Source organism: Petromyzon marinus, chromosome 30 (genome assembly GCF_048934315.1).
Source record: "Petromyzon marinus isolate PM22_M1 ecotype Great Lakes invasive population chromosome 30, UKy_Petmar_22M1.pri1.0, whole genome shotgun sequence".
Taxonomy (NCBI): Eukaryota; Metazoa; Chordata; class Hyperoartia; order Petromyzontiformes; family Petromyzontidae; genus Petromyzon; species Petromyzon marinus.
In genome coordinates, this window is record NC_133696.1 from 4,139,368 (window position 1) to 4,162,476 (window position 23,109).

At 50.9% G+C, this 23,109-nt stretch overlaps 1 protein-coding gene across 2 annotated transcripts; it reads right to left on the minus strand.

Annotated features, from left to right (window-relative positions):
- Window positions 1–2,296: 2,296 nt before the first annotated feature.
- On the minus strand, window positions 2,297–22,035 carry LOC116947489 (uncharacterized). 2 transcript variants are annotated; one of them, XM_076070628.1, is made up of 5 exons: window positions 21,432–22,035; window positions 20,563–20,629; window positions 18,994–19,101; window positions 14,887–14,998; window positions 2,297–6,600 (listed from the first exon to the last, which is right to left on the minus strand). In XM_076070628.1, exons 1-5 carry the CDS (start codon window positions 21,503–21,505, stop codon window positions 5,690–5,692), a joined length of 1,272 nt encoding a protein of 423 aa, XP_075926743.1. In that variant the 5' UTR covers window positions 21,506–22,035; the 3' UTR covers window positions 2,297–5,689. The 2 variants fall into 2 exon arrangements, with proteins under 2 accessions (XP_075926743.1, XP_032819186.2); XM_032963295.2 differs by having other exon boundaries at window positions 21,429–22,033.
- Between the last annotated feature and the right edge of the window lie 1,074 nt (window positions 22,036–23,109).

Consider the following 23,109-nt stretch of genomic DNA (forward strand, 5'->3'; position numbering starts at 1 on the left):
AATGTGGTCATCGTGGAGTTGGATTGGTTGTGTAAGCGTGGTGAAAGCCAACGTTTAAAGGGACCTTTTCACGGGACAACAAGAGTATTTCGGTGTTAAGAGCCAGGCTTTGGTTTGTATGGCCCCCAGGTGTGGGTGGGGGGGCACGATGATGGCGCCGTGACGCCGGATCCTGGCCACGCTGTTGCTCGGCTTGATCTGTAGCTCCCAATCTTGAGGCCGGTTTGTTGTGATCACCGGCGAAATGTCACACGGTACTCGGAATTGTAAATGTCGTGGGTTTACTCTCCAACACACCGGTGTGCTGAACTCGTAACTAATTGGCACGTGTTGTTTACGTGACAAACCTTACTAAATTGCCTGTGTCGGGTAGTGGTGGGTTTAACGGAACATTTATATTTTTTCGATATAACCCAAAAAACCCCGTGGATAACTGGTCGCGAAAGCCTTGCGTGTTAAACTCGCAAATCGTGGTTGGCTACAGAAAACCAGCAAGAATGTACACGGTGGTTGACGTGTTGTGACCCCCCAACATTTGTTCCTTTGCATATTAATTTCTGTTTTAAATAATGCTTTAAAAAAATTTGAATTAAATGGGGGCGGTCACAAAGGCATCGAGACCACCCTGTTTGAAAATGCTTCCAAAGTCAGGATAATTAATTGTGCAAAATATAAGCAACAAAAACTTAGACAATTACCCTTTGAAATTACTGTACTTTCCATACACATTTAATATATATCTTGCACTTTTTTCGAGTTAAATGATTAGCCACCGAGTAAATGTAGATTCTTACAATTTGGAAGAGTTTATATTCCCCAGCCAAATCAACACCGGGTGTCATACAGTGCATATTTGCATCTTACAATTTTCACTCACTGCAGAACTAACATTACATAAGGACCGTGTGCTGTGTGTGTACTATAAACGTCGTGCCAAAAAACTCGACTCGACCCGTCCCAGCGTGGGTTTTGTCCAACCCGGCACAAGAGTAGCTTCACAAACGGCCATCTGCTTCACTCGCATCGTGCCCTGACTTTATATCGCCAGCATCCTGCTGGTAGGCGTTGCCTTGCCAGCCCTTGGCCCGAATTAATTAAATCAGTCGATTGATGCTACCTACCCATGCACTCAATTTTAGCGATAACAATGGTAAGGCTTCCTTCCCCCCCCCCCCCCGTCTAGCTTGGCTAAAAATCTAACAAGTCGAATCAATTGCATCTCCCACCCAAGGCTAATTTAATTGAAAAATAAACTGGAAAAGCATGGTCAAGTGCTTACACTCAGAAACCGATCGCACCAACTCTTGTCACGAGACCCACACCACATGGTCACTCATACGATGGTGGTTATTGCTTGTGCGAAAAGTTACCCGAATACTGTCGTTTTGAAGGCTAAGCAAAAGAAGAATCTGAGTTTTGTATTGAATAATTGAAAAAAAATAATGGTGATTTGTATGTCTACGCAAAAATTATTGCCTGTCAGTTTTTCGGTTAAGAGCAAGTTGAAGGGCACTGGAAACGTTTTGAAATGTTTGAATATCATCCATGGTGGTTCGTTTTTATATATTGTACAAAATGGCAACACATTCTAGATTTGAAGCTTTCGTGACTGCAATGATTCATACTCTTTGTTTTTTACGGGCAAAGTCACGTAGGTAAAATAAATGAAAACAACTCAATTAAATCAAGACGGAAGCTTGTGTTGCCTCCGAAACGTCGTGATTTAATTTAGTTGTTTTCATTTATTTTACCTACCTGACTTTACCGAAAAAAACAAAGAGTATACCAACACATGTTTGTCTTCAGCTAAAAACATGAACCAAAATTATGTCCATTGCAAAACCTTTCATATATAGCGGGGGGCAGCGGAGAGGCAGTATTGTGCACATTGTAAAATGCACCCAGTGACCTGAGCTCTTGTTCACATCAGTGGTGAGTGATCTCTGTATTGCTCATAGCTCCATCGAAACTACGCGATTAAGCAATGGTCAAACAGCCTCGTGACTGACAGTGTGGCAAAAGCTTTTATCTCAGCGATGGATTGACAAAGGGCTATCCATGATTGAAAAGAATACACGGGGAGATTTTGTGAAATGTGTGCAATTTGCGTATTTTTTTGCAAAAACAAGAAAAACACGTTAATTGTTTCGTATAAGCTACGTTGAATAGGAGTAGGGCGATACCTCCGTGCTGTTAAGTAGGTAATTTTTTTTGCACGTGAAAAAGGCATACAACAAAAACATGCAACTCATGAGCAACACCGAGCCGCAAATTCAGTGACAAAAAGGCCGAGCGCTTAGAAACTCTTTGACTTTTATTTAATGGTTGCGTTATAGAAGTCACGTTGTCACCCGCGCGTCGCTCTGTGATTTTTTTTACAGCGCGTTGTAAATTCACCTTCCACTTAATGTCGTCGACTGGCTGAGAGGGTTAACAATGATTAGCATAAACCTACGGTCTCTTTGAGATAACATTGCGGAGGAAATTCCTAATGCGGACTCGGGAGAGCCCAAACTAAGGCACCATAACGAGACGGAACGACTGACAACGGCACGTGCAGCTCAAAAAAGCCAGGCACGTGGGGCACAGGAGATGTCCGTTACAATACACGGTTACCACGCACAAAGTACCAGCTATTCATATACATATATACACACACACACGCGCGAGCGCAATGTATTATCACAATTGTTACCATTATTATCAGTCATCATCATCACCGTCGTCGTCATCACCACAGCACGTCACTTTGCAAAGTCAAAGTGCAACGCTATACACGAAATTAAATCTAAAGGTGCGTTCAGAATTGTGCAATTTGAGTACAAAGTCAAAATGAGTCGTCACCAGTGACTCCTCCCGTGTTAAAACGGGCCTGGGGAGGTACCCATCATCATCATCATCGGCATCATCATCGTCATCATCATCAGTCATCATTGGAAATGCTTAGGCAGTGGTGAGATTTGCCACAGATCTATGGCATTGAGCAGCCTGCTCTTAATCAGCGAAACCGCTCCCCCACCAAGTAGTGCAGACACTCACCAAGGTGCTATTCTTTTTATCCACCCTGGAGGAATCATGATGACCATTGATGATCAACCTATAATGATGATGATGGCGATAGAAGTTGACATGGCCACAATTTGAATTCGCCGTCCCAAAAATTGGCCGCCCCTCAAGGTCCCACGATGTGCTTAGGGGCCGATTTTATTTCTAGGACAATTGTAGCCGGCCAATTGCCATGGCAACACGTTGACCGCGAGAAAAGATGACAACCACGAGCCGCTCAATGACGTCGGGTGGCCGCGTGCTGCCTGGACATTCAGCACGAGCCTGGTTGGAAAGCGACGCTCATGTTGCCACCGCCCGCGATCCGATTGGAAGTTGCCACTCTCCTCCCCGCAGTTGCAATCCCAGTTGCCCACTGTGGGGTGGCATCGACCAAGTGTGTGCAGATTTTGGCAACTAATATATATTTGATATATTTGGGCAACCGATATATATATTTTTAAAATTTTTTATCCAGATTTGGCCAACTAATTGTATGGTTTTTTTTTCGCAACAGAAAACACTTTTCGGCAAATGTTGCCGGTCAAAATCGGCCAAAATATGGAACCAAATTGCAAATTCACCCCGGCCAATTCATCAACGCAGGCATTTACAAAACAACAGCAGCAGCATATGCGTATTTATATGCCGACGTAATCCTCAAATCGTGCTATGGAAATTAGTGCTCGCTTGCCCGGACCAGCCTTGGCTACTACACAGCAACGAGACACGCACGCACACACACACAGCGTCTATTCACACACACACACACGTGCGCGCTCAGCATCTAATCACACACACACACACACAATAATGCCCATCACTCCAAGTACTATGCAATGTCATTTGCGACAATGCGCGCCTACACAAAATATATTACGTATTGCCGCACGGACAATGCCGTGTACGGGTTGAGTTATAATATACGACGGCCATGTGTTTTACGGTGCAAATGTAAAAGTCCACTTGAGGGAAATTTAAACCACGATCATTGATCGATGCCATTTGTCAGCAAAAGCATGGGCAACAAAAGCCTCTATGCCTAACCGTTTACTCACTCTTGCCACATTTAAGTTGTTTATCCTATATATATCACAGGTGCTGTATATTTATATATTTTTTTTGTTTATTGAAGTGTCTATGACTCCCTCCGACTTGCTCAATGTCTTCCCAATTATGTTTTAAAATTGTTCCTGATCGTGCGAGGTCAAAAGTTCTGAGACGACATCGCTGGATTAAAGATCACAGTCGCCAATTTCGCTTCTTCAATTAAGTTGGACTGAATCACAGCGTTGGCGTGACAATCTCATAGCAGAGTGCGTTGGGAGGAGCGCCTCGTGCCGCTGCAGAGGTTAAGACGGCCACACTCGACCGATGTTTCGTCGTTGTCGAAAGGAGTTCAGCGGGAAATCTCGCAGAGCCGTTCTCTCACGCACGTAGCGCTCCGCCACAAGAGGTTTCCGAATGGAATCTTGTAAAAAAAAAAAAGGCTGAATAAAAAATAAATAATCCTCATATATGCAATGTGCGCAGAGATTTTAAGATTGCCAAGCGACCGATGCTGTTTTTCTGCCAACGCGTCTTAACGCTCCCCGTCTGATGTCAGGGGAGCGGGTGTGTGTGTGTGTGTGCACACGTGCGTGACTCTTGTGTGTGCCTGTGCACGCGTGCGTGACTGTGTGTCTGTGCACGCGTGTTTTGCGGGTGGGGAGGCCGACCTCAGTATTCAGGGACGTGTGCTTGATGCAGGAGAGTTACACGTCGGCGTTTCTCAGAACTGGACTTGAAAAAAAACCCCAAACAGAATAGACGCTTCTAACCCTTGAATATAACGAGTGCACGCGTAGGAAATTAGAATTCGCGTGGCAGGATAAGGGAAGCAACGGTGGACATTCAGACGTAGCTATACTGTTAAAATATTAATGGTAGAGTTGGTATTCGTGCCATTCTTATTGCACAACGCTATCACCAAGGCACGGTGTGGCACAGATGGATATACTGTGGAGTGCCAGGGGAGGGCGATCTTGCTGCGTAGATTTACCCAATTGAGTAATTTGCAGGCAATGTTTCCCTCGTGTGCTGTCGATGCCGTCGGGAAGAGGATGTTGCCGCACGTGGTGTGCGGGTGCAGGCTGAAGGAGGGGCAGGTTACCCCCAGACAAATGACATCTTGACCTTGACCCCAACGTGTATCCGTGTATGGGCGTGCGTGCTGATGTGTACGTGTGTATGTATATCACTTCATCACTGGAAGGTGGGAGGGAGTCATCATCATCATCATCGGAATGAACTTAGCGTTATCGCTTTGCACTGTGCACGCACACAATGAGCTGCGGTCGCTTTACGTCGTGGAGAATTCTCTACCTTGTCCCGTTAACTCGTGGCGTGGAGTCGCCTTTTGCGTGGGGGGGTGGGGCTGGCCACAAAGTTCGTGCGAGGGTTTTTTTAAATCCCCTTCCCTCTCTCTTTACAAAATCGTTCACGAGAGGGGAACTCCGACGACCGTGAGCCCGGCGCGTCTCTCGAGTGCGTGTCGGAGAGCGTCTCTGTCTCTCTCTCTCTCCTCTCTCTCTCCTCTCTCTCTCTCCTCTCTCTCTCCTCTCTCTCTCCTCTCTCTCTCTCCTCTCGAGCGACCGTCGGCCGCTCAGTCGCCCCGGTGCGGGGAGACGGGCCGCGGCGCCGGCTGCTGCGGCCCGTACGCGAAGGGGAACGGCTGCGTGGGCCACGCGTATTCGCGGAGGCCGCTCTTCTCCCGCAGCAGCTGCAGGTACGCCGCCGACGGTGGGAACAGGTAGAAGGGCAGGCACAGGGCCGGGTGGGGAGGCGGCGGTGGCGGCGGCGTGAGCTGCTGCTGCTGCTGCTGCCCACGCGGGACGGCGCCCGCGCGCGGCCGTTCCGTCGGCGGGCTGGACGGCCGGGGCCGCTTCGCGACGGTGCCGCCGCAGGGGGCCTCGGGCGCGTCGCCCTCGCGCTTGACGCGCGGCGGCGGCGGGGGGGTCGTGCGCTCCCCCACCCCGGACGGCTCCGCCGGGGAGGGCCCGGCGCCCTCGCCGCCGTAGCCGCTGTCCGTGTCCGTGTCGTCGCTGCCGCTCGCGTCGCCGGCGGCGGCGGCGGCGGCGCAAGCTCGCTGGATGACCGGCACACAGTTGCGCCGGGGCGCCAACTCGTCATCGCCGCCGCTGCTGCTGCTGCTACCGCTGCTGTCGCTGCTGCCGCTGCTGCCGCTGCTGCCGCTGCTGGAGAAGTGTGACTGCTGCGCCCTCTGTTGCAGGTACTGGACCTTCGCCGGCATCAGCTGCTGCTGCTGCTGCTGCTGGTGGTGGTTGTTGTTCTCGGCGGGCGGGCTCGTATCGAGCTCAACGTGTCCGACCGCGCGCTGCAGGTGACTGAGGAGCCGCGGTCCAGAGGCACGCTCCGTGCGTCCCAGGTAGGACATGACCTCGCGGGCGCACGACTCGTAGCCAGCGCTGTACGACAGCGACGACGAGAGGGGAGTCGATGGCGGTGACGACGATGGCGGTGACGACGATGAGCCCGTGGCAGCGGTCGCTTCGCCTGTGACAGAAACGCGAGACGCGCGGAGCAGAAACGTCATCTCACTCGCTCGCACAAAGTGAAGGCGATTTAGCGGTTTTTTTTTTATATCCCAGTCACTAGGACTCATCTTTACAATTTTCTTTTTTTTTATTGTTCATGTGCGCGTGCGTTTGGTACATGATCGCTGTACCCATCGATTACCTCCCTACCTATGTTTATTTTACCAGGTAAGGCCCATTGAGCTATAGAGCTATTTTTCAGAAGCGACCTGGCCATAAATGACAGCTCAACTGTGTGGCATGTTACTGTATTCGATCAATACCGACCGTTAATATGGTCACACAACAGTCCTGCGATTGAGTGTTGGCGCCATTAATCCAACAAACCTGAGTTTGATTCCCATCCCCAGCTAAGATCATTGGCAAGTGATATATCAACTGGTTCTGGCTCACCCTCCTTCACTGACCCCCACTGACGTGCGTGGTGAAGTATGGTCAAAACATCCCCCATGACCAACGTTGCACGGGGGAGACATCATTTCAAAAAGTGGCTGTCAATTATTTGCACTGTCATTTAACACAACTATAGAACACAAATTCAGCGGTTCGTAGGAATAAAAGCTTGCGAAAATGGGCAGCGGCAAGCGGCAGAGTACGGAACGCCTATTGCGGAGCGGAATCCTGCTCTCGGTATTAGTAGCGAAAGTTCTCAACGTAAAGTTATTAAAGAGGCATCATCGTGTGCCTGGTATAAATCCACTTGTATCTCTAGTTTTATGTGGTCGGACACCCAATACATGAGGCGCTGATCATTCCTAATTCTAGCACGAGCCTCTCACATTTCATGGGGTTAATGTTCCAGTCCCAGATTTCCACACGTGTGTGAATGCAACTGAATAACGAACTTTCTTTATTTCACCAGGTAAGGCCGACTGAGCTCTTTATTAGATTGACCTGGCCGTCACGTGGACGTTGATAGCAGCCAAATACTCGAAACGCGTGGATGTTGATTCTAAATGTGGAGTGAGAACAAATCCACGCAACCACGGGGAGAACATGCAAACTCCAAATATGCAGGCGCCAGTGTAGGGATCGAACCCACGACCTCCAGCATACCAGGCGAGGGAGTTAACATCTCGCCAACCGCTGCGAATATGAGATGAACCGTCGCGATTCTGGTTTGCAATTCGATTCAAGAATTGTCTTCGTTTATGTTTTTAATTCTCGTTCTCATTTTTTTTTATCTTGTATTGTTAATAACATATTTTTTGTTACATATTTATTTGTACAGTTTTGTATACTACATTAGCAGAAATGTAACATTAGCGAGTTATATGAATATTACTTAAAGCTTTCGTGACTGCAGGAATTCATATTCTTTGGGGTCTTTCGGTAAAGTCACGTAGATAGGTTAAAAAAACCAAACCTATCTACCTAACTTTACCCAAAGACCCAAAGAATATATGAAAATGATTTGCATAGGTCATACATATCAATTCTTACACAGATGATTAATTTTATCACGAGCGTATATAATCGGTTTGCATCAATGAATTGATCCATCGTTACATGTCTGGCAATCAACAATACAGGGCCCGATGGCAATCCCAATGGTTTGTCAATCCACTGCTGGATGAAGACCTCTCCACAACCGCGTTGGCCACGGGGGTTATTTGACCATACTTCAGCACGCTAGTCAGCGTTGATTGGGCAATAGTGGGGGGACCCTAGGCCCGGTTCAAATGTCACTTGCCACTGACAATAGCCCAAGTCGAGAATCGACCTCAGGTCGACGGTTTCATGGTGCAGTGCCACCAAAACCATTGTGCCACCGCTCCCTCCATCGTCTTTATGATGCGCTGCATGCCCAAGAACTGGCCTACGTACGTGATCATATCAGTCGAACTTTAATCCAGAAACCGAAGTTGAAATATGAAAATGACTCAGTGCAGCTACGTGCAAACCTCACTCGTCACCCCTCCCCCACCCAAGTGCTCAAGAGTGCAAGTCACAGCGCTAGGGCTATTTGAATCTCCGCGCAAGTGCCAGAGCCGCGTGTTGCAATCCTGTGAGCACGCTTCATCAATGCAGTGTGCAAATGAGCTACACAGGAATAATGAAAAGTCAGAGTGCCCTCGTGTTATAATTAGCGGGGCGGGTGGCCCTCAGCTCCGGCCGGAGGTCTTAAGCCAGTGGTGGGAATTACACTTCCTTGAGCTGAGCAGCAGTGCACGGAGTGCACGCACAATATGCAAGCTCCACCACGATGTGCCGCTTTGTTTACCAGCCTGAGAGCAAGGGGTTGACGGCGGTGACGGCGACGGTGATGACGATGAAAGGGCAGAGCCTACCCTAGATGTGATTTGAACTTATGTCCTTAATAGTGACTGCTAGCGGGCTCTGTACGCTACCTTCTTGGCTTTGGTGTCACACTGCACGGGGAGAAAATGATACGAATTTACAATTTTATTTGGCATCACGCTTAAGGCAATGTTGAACTTTAGGCTGACGTTGCCCTATGCGTGGGTTGCTCAGTCAGGCACAATTCTCTATACGTGTTAAAAGCATATATAAGCTGACACTCGTTCTGTGTCTTAACGTATTTTAATCAATTGCCTCTTAGCTTCCCGTACCAATATTACGCAGCGGCATTTATTAAAAGCAAGCAAACCACAGACCCATTTCGACCTTCTGCGGGGCGGGGGGGGGGAGCTGTTCGGTGGACAGCGCAGTATCGTGTGCAAGCTACCAGTGCAGTATTGTATGCACGCCGACCACTACGCGTCATATAATGAGCAATGTTGTCAGTTTAACACGTAGGCTTACGTTACGGATATCCATAATCGAGTGTTTTTTTTGGGTGAGATCGCATAAATATTAATATGTCGGGCTCGAATTGTAAATTTCGTGGGTTTACTCTCCAACACGCCGGCGTGCTGTACTAGTGACGAACTGCCACGTTTTGTTCACGTGACAAACCTTACCAATTGTCCGTGTCGGGTGGTGGCGGGTTTAACGACACATTTGCACCGGGACCGAAAGGGGCCCAGGGCGGAATTCCACTTAGGGTGGTGAAACGGGGCAGGCGGTTCCTGCTTTAACTCCTTGAGGACCCATGCCAACCACGCAGTACCAGCAAGCGAGACCAAAACACCAGCACCAAAATGTGGCATCTACTACATCGGTGGTGAGATGTTAACTACCTCGCCTGGTATACAGGAGGTAGTGGGGGTTCGATCCTGACCATGATGACGCCTGTATATTTGAGGTTTGCATGTTTTCCCTTTAGTGGTCACGTATATTTTTCTTTAGGTTCTCTCTACATTTATAAACGACATGCGTTTAGAGTATTTATTAGCTACTATACATTTCCATGTGATAAGCCACTTTGTTGAGTTATTATTAATGGTCCGGTTGCTTCTGAAAAATAGCCATATAGCTAGATAGCTCAGTGGGCGTTACCTGGTTGCATTAAAAAAAATACCTTAGAGTTTACCTTCCATCACTGCCATCGCTCCCATCACCCATTCCATCCCTGCATCCACCCTCTCGCAATTCGTTTCTCTCTCCATCCATACATCCATCCCTCTATCCCTAACCTTCTCTCTGCTCCCTCGCTCTCCCGGTCTCCTGCTCGCCCGCTCCCTCCCTCCCTCCCCTGCCTCAATTACAACGCCTCGTTTCCTCGGGAGGGCAATTAGTGGCCGCGTGTACTGTAGAAAGGCTGGCGTGAAATACGTGGATATTTATGTCTGTAATGTGTGGGCAGGCCCCGCCCATCGGGACAGCTCCCCCCGGCCGCCTCCCCCCCCCCCAACGCGATAGGCATGCTGCCGAGGGGGTCCCCCCCCCCCCATTCCTCTTGCACCTCCCCTCTCCCCCACCTCATCCCTTACCCCCCTACTCGTTGACCCCCCACCCCCCCCAATTCCTGAGGTTCCCCGAAGGGCTGAATGCGACGAGTGTGCTGACCTTCCCCTCTGATGTTTAGCTCCACCAACTCATCCACCTCTTTCTCAGAATCAGAATATTTATTTATACACCGGAGGAATCCGATGAGCTATAAAGCTTTTCTATCACGGCCGCGGAGCGCGCTGCGCTACCAGCCCCCGCCACCTGAGTTCGATTCCCTGCCGACGGCTGACATCGCTGCGCACGTGATACAATCCGTGAACCCAGCTAACTGGGGGCTGCAATCTGTCTCCTTCACAAACCCATACCGACCAGCGCCGGTGAGGTATGGCCAAACAACCCATCATGACTGACGTGATGTCAGGAGGCCGTCATCCAGCAGTGGATTAACAAGGGGATGTAAAGAAAAGAGAACGCATAATGATGCTTGCGTTAAGATGACACAAACCCTGACGACGGCCTTGGCCGACGAGGATTTTCTATTTAGCGCCAGTTCCATCGAAGGCCATCCCTAGTCGTTTAAATAACGCCCCGCAGCAGCGGCCACAGTTTGCATTCTAACGCGTGCACTGCATGTAGAATTTCTTTCGCACCGTACGTAGCCAACCGTGCTAATCGGAGGTGCGGTGGAAGGACAACAAACTAAACACAAAAAGCAGTTCTAAAAGAATTCGTTTTCAATTGAGATTTAAAAGCGCACAGCTCCAGTGGCTTTCTCATGTCGGAAGGAAGAGCGTTCCAGACGGCCAGCCGCAGCTGCCCCTGTCCAGCCGTGGCCTCTGACCTCTGTGAAGTCATCTCTCCGTCTGCTACGTACGGCGCGGAAGAAATTAAACAGACACATACATCCTGAACTTTTTTCGCACCACCGTACGTAGCCAACCACGCTAACCGGAGGGTGCTAAAACCCAAGTTGGTTGACTCCTGGTCAAAACTATCTCCAGGCAAATGACTGAAACACAGAGGTGGGCCCCCTTTCAAAACTTAACAGCCACTTTCCAAGAATGGTTTTGGTAGTTTCCTTAAAGCCGCGATTGGGGACGTTAATAAGGGATGTTCAATACGGAATGCTAAGAAAAGTAAATGTGATGTATTGGTGGTACACCACCAATACATCACATTTGTCGCAATAATTATTTATATTCCCGCAATTCGCAAACCTCGGTCAGAAAATCTCGCGGGCTGCGTCAAAATGAGTTATCGTGATGTCGAAGTGGCCGGAATACGAATGTCGCTTAAAATTTAGATTGTACACTTTTTTGTGAGGACCGGTGTGTAATGCTGCACCGGTGTACCGCGAATACGTCCTAAGCAGCTAGATGGCCGGCGGCTGACCCCGGTCGATGGAGTGGCAGCCCAAGGAAGGACGTACGCATGACAGCATGGCCACCGCAGTTTGGTAGAAAGGTTCAAGCAACTCGTGCACTGCACCCCAATGCAGATTCTTAATTGCCATGAGTGGGACGAGGGTGGGGAAGCGGGCGGGCGGGGGAGGGGGGTGAGTTTAGGGGGTTCGGGGAGGGCACGTGAGACCAGTGGTCTTGATTGGGGCAGAACGGCGGGGGGGGGGGGAGGCGTACCAAGTGGGCCGAGAAGCACCGCATTAACACTTTCGAGCGCAGTTGGAGAAAGCGTTCCAAAACACCAACTTGCATTAGCGCCCTGTCACCTGACTGTGGCACACCCGCCACGCGGCACGCCTGGGTGTGATCACACGAGTGGGAGCAGCAGCAGCAGCAGCAGCAGGACGAAGTGTTGATGGCATGCACCGTCCGAATTTAGCATTGGTGCCTCCTCACACTGGAGGGAGTGGAGCGAAGCGGTGCAGATCTGCCATCGCAGCCACTCTCACCGCCCCGTGGGGCGGTGAGAGTGGGGGTGCCTCCCTCCACCACCCCGGCACATACCCCCCCCCCCCCACCGCGTCGATTTAATCTCAGGGCGCAACGCCACCGCCGTGTACTCTACCCACCCCCTCCGTCCACCCCGCCACCCTCGCCGTGTCACCCATATTGTGGCTGCCAATGGTAACGACAGAAATAACCCGCGTGCGTTCTATTAATTATTGCATGGGGCAGACTTAAGCTTCATTAGGCTGGTGCGATGGTGGAAATCCACTGGATTCGTAACCCTCAATTCGCTCTGTTCACCCACGAGTATGAATGGGTTTGTACGTATGTTGAATTTTTTTCACACCCTACGTAGCCATCCGTGCTAATCGGAGGTGCCAGTTTAGTCGATAGGAAAAGGTCGCGTGTGTTGTGGGGCAAAGAAGTCTGGAAACTTTCAACATGTGTGACCGGCGTGGAAGAGTAGGCCAAATATTCCCTCGAGAGAGAGAGAGAAAGGGTGGGGGCCCTCTAGATTTGCCTCGAGTGGATGCCCTTCCGCCAACGGTGGCGCGAGCGAGACATTGCAGGGCTGCCCCTTCACCCGTTTAGGCCACGCGTCAAACACCTCTACTGCTGGCATATCCAGCACTCTGCAATCACCATCAGCAGCAGCAGCAGCATCGGCGAACACTTGCGGGGGTTCTTCATCGCAAGGCCCGCGGGCGGCCCCCGGTGGCCTTTTAGTGCGGCCCCGTCCGACAATTACACAAATGTGAAAACACCCCCCCCCCCCCATCATTATCGTGCTACCAAACCCCAATGGGTTTCAAATGCGTGACGGCCCTCGCACTGATGATGTCGTAACGGCGAAAGTGCCGCCCCACTCCCCCTACTGAAAATGAGTGAAGACCCCACGGTGAGTGGTGTAGAACACACGCTGAGTGGTGTACGCCTCTCACCGTGTTCTTGGTAAACAACAACAACAACACCAACACTTTAATGCGAAATTCGTTGGGGTTGCAACCCACAGGTGCCGCTCCGCGTTGCCCTGAATAACAGTCGGATTATAAATATCTTGCAGGGGGAGACGCCGAGCGGCGCTCATCCCATTTGCATCCCCCCCCCCCCCGCCCCAGTGTCTATTTTGGGAGTCGTTTAGACTCAGCCGGGACCACCACGGCGGGCGCGGCGGTGGCCAATCCACTTACCCAGATGAGGCGCTCATCCCCAAATGTGGCCAACGGGGGCGCTCTTAACCCCAGAAGTAATCTTCGCAAGGCCCCCACGCACCCCCCCCCCCCCCCCGTCCGTGAGCTATTTGTCCGCTGCCACCAAAAGCCACCTTTGTTTTCACCGGGGGTTTTTTTCGCTCCACATTCAGGAAACACGCATCGGGGTTATTTAGATTATTATTTGGATTTTTAGTTAGATTATTTAGATTATTATTTAAATTATTATTTAGAGTGGTATTTAGATTATTCAGATGCTTATTTAGGTTTTTATTTAGATTATTATTTAGATTATTCAGACGATTATTTAGATTATTATGTAGATTACTATTTTGATTATTATTTAGACCATTATTTACATTATTCGGATGTTTTTTTAGAAATATTCTTGAGATTATTTCGCCGCTCTAAATTCCCACGTGATGCGCCACTTTGTCGAGCTGTCACTTGTGGCCAGGTCGCTTCTGAGTTATACGTTACTACCCCAGTGGGCTCTGCCCGGTACGGATGGCGGTGCTTTAGTTTTATTAGTATGTTTATGGGTGATTTGTTAACCTTTAGTATACTTTGCACTACTATCGCGTTTTGGTATCGTTTGTTGTTGTAACTTCCTTACCCTCCTCGACTGGACATCGGTGAAAAAGAGCTTTATAGATCATCAGATTCCTCCAGTATAAATACATATTCTGATTCACGTTATCTAATATACGTCTTCCTCTTCCTGGCATCATCATCATTATCACCATACCACCATCAGCCATGATCAAGCCACTGCTGGATCAATGACTCCCCAAAACCGTCACCATCTCTCACAGTCCTGCGATGTATAAATCCATGGAGTGCCTGCACGTGGTTTCGATTTCATCGCTCCATCTCCGAGGTGGATATTCTCGAGGGCGTGTTCCCTGCTTTGGCTGCCACTCCGTGGCGAGATGTTAACTACCTCGCCATGTATACAGGAGTTCGTGGGTTCGATCCCGACCCTGACGCCTGCTGTATATTTGTAATTTGCGTGTCTCTCTATCCCCCCGTGGTCTCGTGGATTTTTCTCCGGGTTCTCCGGTTGTTCCCTCCACATTTAGAATCAACACGCATTCAGAGTATTTGGCTGCTATAAATTTGCACGTGATAAACCACTTCATTGAAATATCATTTGTGGCCAGGTCGCTTCTGAAAAAGAGCTATATTAGTGAGTGGGTCTTAGCTGGTTAATGAAAAAAAACACGTTTAGTTTGTAGTTCAGTTGAGTTGTTGCTCCCGCTGGTTTGAGCGGGCATGTAGTGTGAATTCGTGGCCAGGGCCGTGTGAGTGTTTGTCTTTGTTGAGCCGTACCGCTCTGCAGGGCGGCGATGTGCTCCTTCTGTTGCTGTGAGAGCGCGGTGAGGGCCTGCATGTGCTGCACCGTGAGCTCCAGCACCACGGCCTTCTCCAGGTGTCCCAGCGTCTGCACGGGACCACGGTGCAAGAAGACAATGAGTTAGAGCCGATGGGTTGGCATTGACAGCGGGCGCCTAAATGACTCGGCAACTCAAAGCAGCCTTACATCAACATCTCATCCCAACCACTGCAATTCCTGCTGCAGTCTAACCCAATGGGACCTCCCCAGCAGCAGCTGTCAATACGCGGTCAACGACCGGTTCGGATATCGCTCATCGCCGGGAATCGAACTCAGGTGGCTGGGTTTATATCGCAGTGCGCGCTAACCACCGCGCCACCGCTCCACCCAAGGTGTTAACAACCACACGCACGGTCTTGTGCGAGTGCTGTTTGTGTTTATGGCCCGGTATGGACTTGGGGGTTGCCGTTTTCACAACACAATACGACCGCAGCGGTTTCGAGCAGGGCAATAAGCCAACCCGTGGAGTCGCAAGCCACCCCCCCCCCCTCCACCACCTCTCTCGCGAAAAGCAGTTGATTTTGCAGAGTGGCACGTGTGAGAAATGGGGAATAACCTCCGAGTCGAACAATGGGCCAAGGATCAAGAGCGCGAGCTCCACGTAGCCGCCTCGAGACCAACAATGCGACCAACAAGCGGCGCGCACGCTGCTTGTGGGTCCGTCCCACGTGCGTGCCTCCTGCCGCTGCGTGGGATTTCAATCGAGCCACGAAGAATCCAACAAGGCGTGGCAGTGAGTGAGCAGGCGGGCCGCGTGCGCAGTGGTTAGCGCGCCGTGTTCGGACGTCTGCTGCTGCGACCTTACTTCTATTCCTGGCCGTTGCTGTGACTCACATCGGCAGCGAGTGATTTACCCGAATCTGTCCTGCCCCTCCACCCCGCCGCCGGCCCTTCGCCCCACATGCGCCCACCCGTGCCGCTAAACCAGCGTGAAGTATGGGTCAATAAATACACGTGACGCACGCGGCGTGGGAAGGGGCCATCTTCATCCAGCAGTGGATTGATGACGGATTTTAAAAAGTGAATGAGCGCACCCGATTCGATGCGATACAAGTGTGTTGTTCGCTCAATAATCGAGTCAATGACGTTCAGTATTGTCGTACCGTGCGCAGAAAGGCGACTGCTGCAGCCACTAGTGGCCGCGCCAGTCATCAAAACGAGAAACAAGAAGTGATTGTTTAATTGACTCGCGACAATGTGTTGAATCGGTGGTGAATCATTCGACCTCTTCAACCTCTAGAGTCGCGGGAGTAAACACAATGGCGCATCGTCCGTCATTTCCTCCAAATACGCCGCAGAATAACAACAACAAAATTAACAAGGAACATGCACTCTGAATTCGGAATTCCCCTAAATTGCCAGACTGACTGCGCACACTCACTCTCTCCAGAGACAAAGATACCCCGTATAGCCTGAACAGACTGTTGGGGCAAGTGCTGTTAGCGAGCACCTATGAAGGCCGGAACGGCACACGAGGGGGGTGGGTGGCCAGCACCACGCCGGCCGCCTTTGTCTCCCCAGTGGCGATGTCTATACACCGCACCAGGTACTCATTTGAGGCTGAGTGGACCTAGGGGAGGCCAGGACCGGTTCAGATAATCATTACACTGGTGTTGGCCTGAGTGGGAACCGAAATCGGGTCGCCAGTTGCGTAGCGCAGCGTAGCGCTAATCGCTACACCACCGCTCCCAAAGCAAAGCTCCCCCATGTAGCCTTAACAAACTCTAGGGGCAAGTGCTGTTATCGAGCACCTATGAAGGCCGGAACGGTACACCACCGCTCCCCACCCACCCACACACAAGCATCGCTGCCAAAGTTCTGAGAATTGCCTTTTGTTCTCAGCACCTGTGTAAACCCAAAACCCCCAAAAGAATCTGAACGCAGATGTCAGAGGCCTGTTGACTCTGGGGCCACGTTTGCATGATAACGGATGCCCCGTGAGTTAGGTCGCCACGCTGAAATGGCTGGCCAATCTCCGTTAGGATTACAGAGCCAGTGGGAATCCAACTCTCCTGTGGCAGGGAGCAGTCTGACCAACCAAGTTGTGCAACCTCAATAATGTGTGACGCTCATTTTATCGACCCAGGAGGAACTGACTGGGAAGGATTGTGATGGATGGTGATAGGTGATTAATGGATGATTGATTGTTTGATTATGGTTGATAATGACAATGATGATAAAAGAGACAAAGGAAAATATATGATGATAACAATGATGCATGGCTACTGCCAATGATGATGCTAATAATAATAATGTGTCGGTTAGTGAGATGATGATGTGTGATGATGGCCCATAATGGTAGTGATGGATGATGGCTATAGCTGCTGCCACTGATGTATTGATGATCGTGATGATGGATAATTATAAATAATGGCTACGAGCAATGGGTGTTGCTGCTACTGCTGCCGATGATGTGTTTTTTCTGATGGACGATGATTTATAGAAACTGATGATTGTAGATGGACGAGAACGATGATTATGGCCGACCCTGCGGTTTTTAATTCGCTGCTGTTAAAGCAAATAATCCCCGGCCGCCCTTGTCTTCCCAGGACTAATGCTTGCGAATCGCACCATGAGGTGACACACACACACACTATGTGCCACATCATAAACTCATAAATAGAAAGTCTTTATGAAATCATATTCCAAGTATATGCTTCGCAGTAAGTCGCTTCCCTTGTAAATTAACGCTCAGAGCTGGGATAACTACCGTCAGGTTGAAGTCAATAATGTTTACGTAAAAAAAAACCTTCCAGTGTAACACACTCACAAAAGTTGACCCTGACATACACAATGCATGATAACACAAAGGCGCATACACGCTAGCCAGGAACGGCACACGAACACAGGCGCACACACACAAACCCGAGAAACATGTACACACGCACGCGAAAGCTGGCTCTCACAAGCACATACATAAGCAAAAAAATATAACAAAAACACTCAACACATTCGTCTGCCTTACAAAAAAATATGACCCTTCTTCACAGGAGAGTCTGGGGCTTTTACGTGTGCGGTGAAGGGCCTATTGCCTGTGCATCCACTGCCAGAGAGAGGCAGCAGTATCACCAAATGATTGCTTTCATACGTAAGCTAGCTAAGCACACAAAGACACGCACACGTTGTCACAGCGAGCAGCTCTCACACAACGCAAGGCGCCGGGCTCACACGTGCAGAGGAGAGACGCGCTCGCTCACCCCACACAAAGACAAAGAAGATACCCCCTACCCCACCGTATAGCCTTAACAGACCGTTGGGGCAAGTGCTGTTAGCGAGCACCCATGAAGGTCGGCACGGCACACCAGAAGGTGTGCGGTCATCACCACCCCACCAGGTACTCGTTTTAGGCTGAATCGTCCTAGGGGGAGACCCGGCTCCGGTTAGAACTCTGGTTCGCCGGGTTCGTAGTGCAGCACGCTAGCCGCTACACCACCGCTCCCAAATTCACACAAAGACACAAAGGCGAAGATGCCCCGTATAGCCTTAACAGACCGTTGGGGGCAAGTGCTGTTAGCGAGCACCAACGAAGGCCGGCACGGCACACGAGGGGTTGGGTGGCCAGCATCACGCCCGCGTGTGTCACAAAGACACACGCGCTCGCTCACACACAAAGTCAAAATACAACAGACAGTTGGGACAAGTGGTATTATATATATACAAGTATTAAGATATTTACGGCGCACTAGGGGGTGGTTTGGTCAGTACACACGGACGCATTGGCCTCCACGAGTTCCGATGTTTAAGACCTCACAAACGGAAACATTCACTCAACCTCACACTCGTTCGCTCGCATCGAGTCTCTCCCACTCACCCACCTACCCACTCACCCACCTACCCACTCACCCACCTACCCACTCACCCACCCAATCCCCCACTCACCCACCCACCCACTCACTCTCCCACCCACTCTCTCACTCACCCACTCTCCCACCCACCCACTCTCCCACCCACCCACTCTCCCACCCACCCACTCTCCCACCCACCCACTCACCCACCCACCCACTCACCCACTCACCCACCCACCAATTTACTCGCTCACTCACCGCTAGCTTCAAGTTCTCTGGCAGCAGCTCTTTGAGCTGCACGATGCACTCATTGATCCGATCCCTCCGCTTCTTCTCGATCAATCTGTGCGGCAGCTTGTAGCCCTCCTGCACGCACACACGCACACACACAAGCGGAGTGATGTTAGCGAGCGCCTATCAAGGGCGGCGCAAAGTGAAAAGAAAGCAGCGGGGCTGCCGTTTCGTGGCCAGCACAACGCCGCCTTTGTTTCCACATCGCTGATATTTACACACGCACCGAACTGGGAACTCGTTTTAAGGCTGAGTCAACCTAGGGGGGGGGGGGGTAGCCCAAGATTGGTTAAGATATCACTCGCCGTTGGTGTTAACCAGGAATTGAACTCAGGCGGGCCGAGTTTGTAGCGCAGTGCGCTAAACCACCGTGCCACCGCTCCCATTCCCGTAGCAGTCTTTTGTTACACACTTTTATTGAACTTGCCGTGTTGTCCGTTTATATTCTTTAAAATCGTTGTCGCTTAATATCTTCGGATCTACGAAGCAAAACGAGCTGAAATTGTCGACACAGATTCCCCGCCTCGCGTGACAATTGAAGATTTAATTTAAAAAAAAAATAAACCGGTCCAGGTCCCGCCGATCTTAGACCTATTCGTGGTTTTGTTTGAACTTTCAAACGCCAAAGCAAATGCCCTCGTTGTGTCTGGACCCCAGTATGAGTTTACATTCCCTTCTCAAATCGAGCAGAACACAGCCACCTGCTTATGGGGGGGGGGGGGGGGTAATGGCACAGTTGTCAACAACAACAACAACCAATACAGCAAAGGAGAAAATGAAACACACGGGCTAATGATATCTCATAAATGGGATACATATTCATGGCCGCATATTCATTTCATAGGGGGGGGGGAGCAGAGCAATGGACCGATCAGTGGCGCCCCAGCGTGCCTCTTGCACACCTCCGTTCTGAAGCAGACCACCCGAGTTTGATTCCCGGACACGGTAAAACATTACTGGCGAGACGAGATTTCTGAACCGGTTTTGGCATCTCCCCCCCCCCCACCTCTTCACCAACCCGCATTGAGCAGCGTGGTGAAGTATGGTCATACAACCCAGCCCCCCTACCCCCCCCATGACCGGACTTCGTCCAGCAGTGGATTGACAATGAGCTGTAACTTGAAAAAGGGAATATCGAATACGTTGAAAATGACTGATGTACATTCAAAACAATGTTAAAGTGCCCAAATGGTTCACAGATTTAGCGAACGACTCCACCGCTCCCTTCCTGAGTGTTATTAATACCTATGACTTTGTGTGCATAACTCTGAAAATCCTAAAACTAACATTTTCCAATTGTAGGCCCCCAAAGATTAGGGTTATGACGTTCATTGGTTTTACTCAAAGGGCATGCTCAGGACAAAGTTCTACATTGCTTTAAAAAAAAAAACTCGCGCTTAAACATGAACACACAAACCATCAAAATAATCGGTGAACCGAGTAATTCGCCTCCCATGTTTTGGCGCCAATGCTAAAGCCGAGTTTTTGTTGTTGTTGTTGTTACCGGTACAGTCTACAATGTGGACTGTGACACACCTTGCAATCTTCTCTTTTAATGCTTCGCCTCGATCGTGCGCCGTACATGAACGCCTGATAGTCCATCCTGTCGGACATGAGACACACACACAGACGGTCACACACAAGGCAAAGCGCCCCCCCCCCCCCCCGTATAGCCTTCACGTAATTTTTGGAGCAAGTGATGTTAGCGAGCACCTATAAAGACCGGCACGGTACACGACGGGGTTGGGTGACCAGCACCACGCCCGCCCGCCTTTGTATCCCCAGTGCTAATTCTCACACATTGCACCAGGCACTCATTTGAGGCTGAGTCTACCTAGAGGGGAAGGCCCGTCGGACAGGTTCAGATAATTGTCATCGGTGTTGGCCGTGAGCAGGAATCGATTTCGGGTTGCCGGGTTCGTAGCACGGTTGGCTACGTACGGTGCGAAAAAAGTTCACCATAAGTACAAAGCGCATTGCCCTAACCACTAGACTAGCGATTCCCGGTCTCTACACACACAGACACGCACGCACATATAGACACAACGGCATACACACAGATCGACATACACACAGCAGACAGACACCCACAGCAGACAGAATCACAATCTTTATTTATACTGGAGGAATCCGATGAGCTATGAAGCTCTTTTTCACAGATGTCTAGTATACACACACACACAAACGCAATAATACACGCTAACACACCGACACACGCAGAGACACAGACACACACAGGAACGCACAGAGACACGGAGATATTCCGCAACACACACGCGAATATCACTTTACATTATGGGCGCCAATCGCACGCACACCTTGATGCGCGGGTGCGCATCAAGGTGTGCGTGCGCATCGACAGGTGGGGATGTGGCAGCACAGCGGCACGCAGACTCACTCACCCTCCTCCTCCTCCTCGCAGAGATCCATCGCCCATCACGGAGAACCGCGACTCGGAGTTGACAAACGAAGTCTCCATTGTACTGCGTCCTTCACAGCCAGAACTAAAAGTCTGCAACTGCTTACGTACGCGGCGTCGGGTTGAACGCGGAACGTGCTGAAAATTAGATCTTGCGTGCTGACATCTCTCTCCGCGATAGCGATTGGCAGGTTAACTAGGCAGGCGGGGAGGCGGACAGGTATTTAGGCGGGTAGGTGGGCAGGTATGCAGGTCTGTAAGCAAGGTAGGCAAGCGCAGGTAAGCTCGATGCGAGTGTGTAGGTGAGGGTCTCCGTTATCCAGTCGGCCGCGCGCGCTGCACTCCCGAGGAAGATTTTTCGCTTCTGCAGTTTTTGCTCTGTGCGTGGCTACTGGCACCAACTCGCTCGCACGCACACACACGTAGACTCACACACACACACGCGCGCACGCGCGCGGATACACCCACACACATACACGGACGCACGTACACACACACACAGACGAAACGAGCACGCGCGCACGCACGCGCGCCGCGCAGACAACGCCCCGGCACCGACGCGACGTCACCCGGGCGCGCACGCTAGAGTTCACGTGCGGCCGGGGGAGGAGGGAGGAGGGATGGGGGGTGGCGGGAGGGGGAGGATGCGGGGTGGGGGCTAAGGGGTTTTGAGCGGTGGGAGGGAGAGGTGGGAGGGAGAGGAGGGAGGGGGGGTCGCCCGTGAGCTGTGCCGCCTGAACACGAAGTGGGTCCCTGTGGCGGGGAACGGGTGGGGAGGTAGTGGGGAGGCGGCGGTGATGGTGGTGGGGGTCTTGACAGAGAGAAGGACAACAGAGAGAAGTGTAGGCGAGCGGAGATATTACAGAGAGGACCGCGGGGACGCGGTGCACAGAGGGACACGCGGAGACGCAGAGAGGGGGGCACGGGGGAAAGCAGACGATGACACAACCGGGACACGGAGCTAGACGGACAGTGGATGTAGAGAGAGAGAGAGATAGATCGACACACGGAGAGAGTCGCACGTGCAGAGGGAGAGTGGCGCAACAGAACAAAACACACAAAGAGAGACGAATAGACGCAGCACAGAGACCCGGAGAGAGACACCACGGACAGAGGCAAAGTTGCGGTGGCCCGAAGGAAATTGCGGGGGGTGGGGGTTGTAGTCGTGCAGAGGAAGCTCTGCTGCTGCACGGTAGGAGCAGAGAGGAAGATTTCAGGAATTCGCCTCGGGTGGAGGAGGAGGAGGGACGCGAGGATGGCGGTGCGATCTCTCGTGCCCATCATACAGGATGGTCCAGATGTCGTGTGACCCCCCCCCCCCCCCATTGACGCCAAACATTGCTTTCAAATGCATATAATTTAACGTTTTAGATTATTATATGGGGGTCACGAGACATCTGGACCACACTGTAGATAGCACCCCGCGGCTAGAATAAGTGAGTGACTGCGTTCCACATGAACGTCACGTAAAACTCTCTCTCGCTCCTCCAACACGCACTGACCGGCGTGGTGAAGTATGGTCAAACAACCATCATGACAGGCACGGCGTGGAGGGAGGCCTTCATCCAGCAGCGGATTAAAAAAGGAGCTGTCAGTGATTTACACTTGAACTAGACTGGGTGGTGGGTTGGTTGGGTGGTGTTGGGTGGCGTTGGGTGGTGATG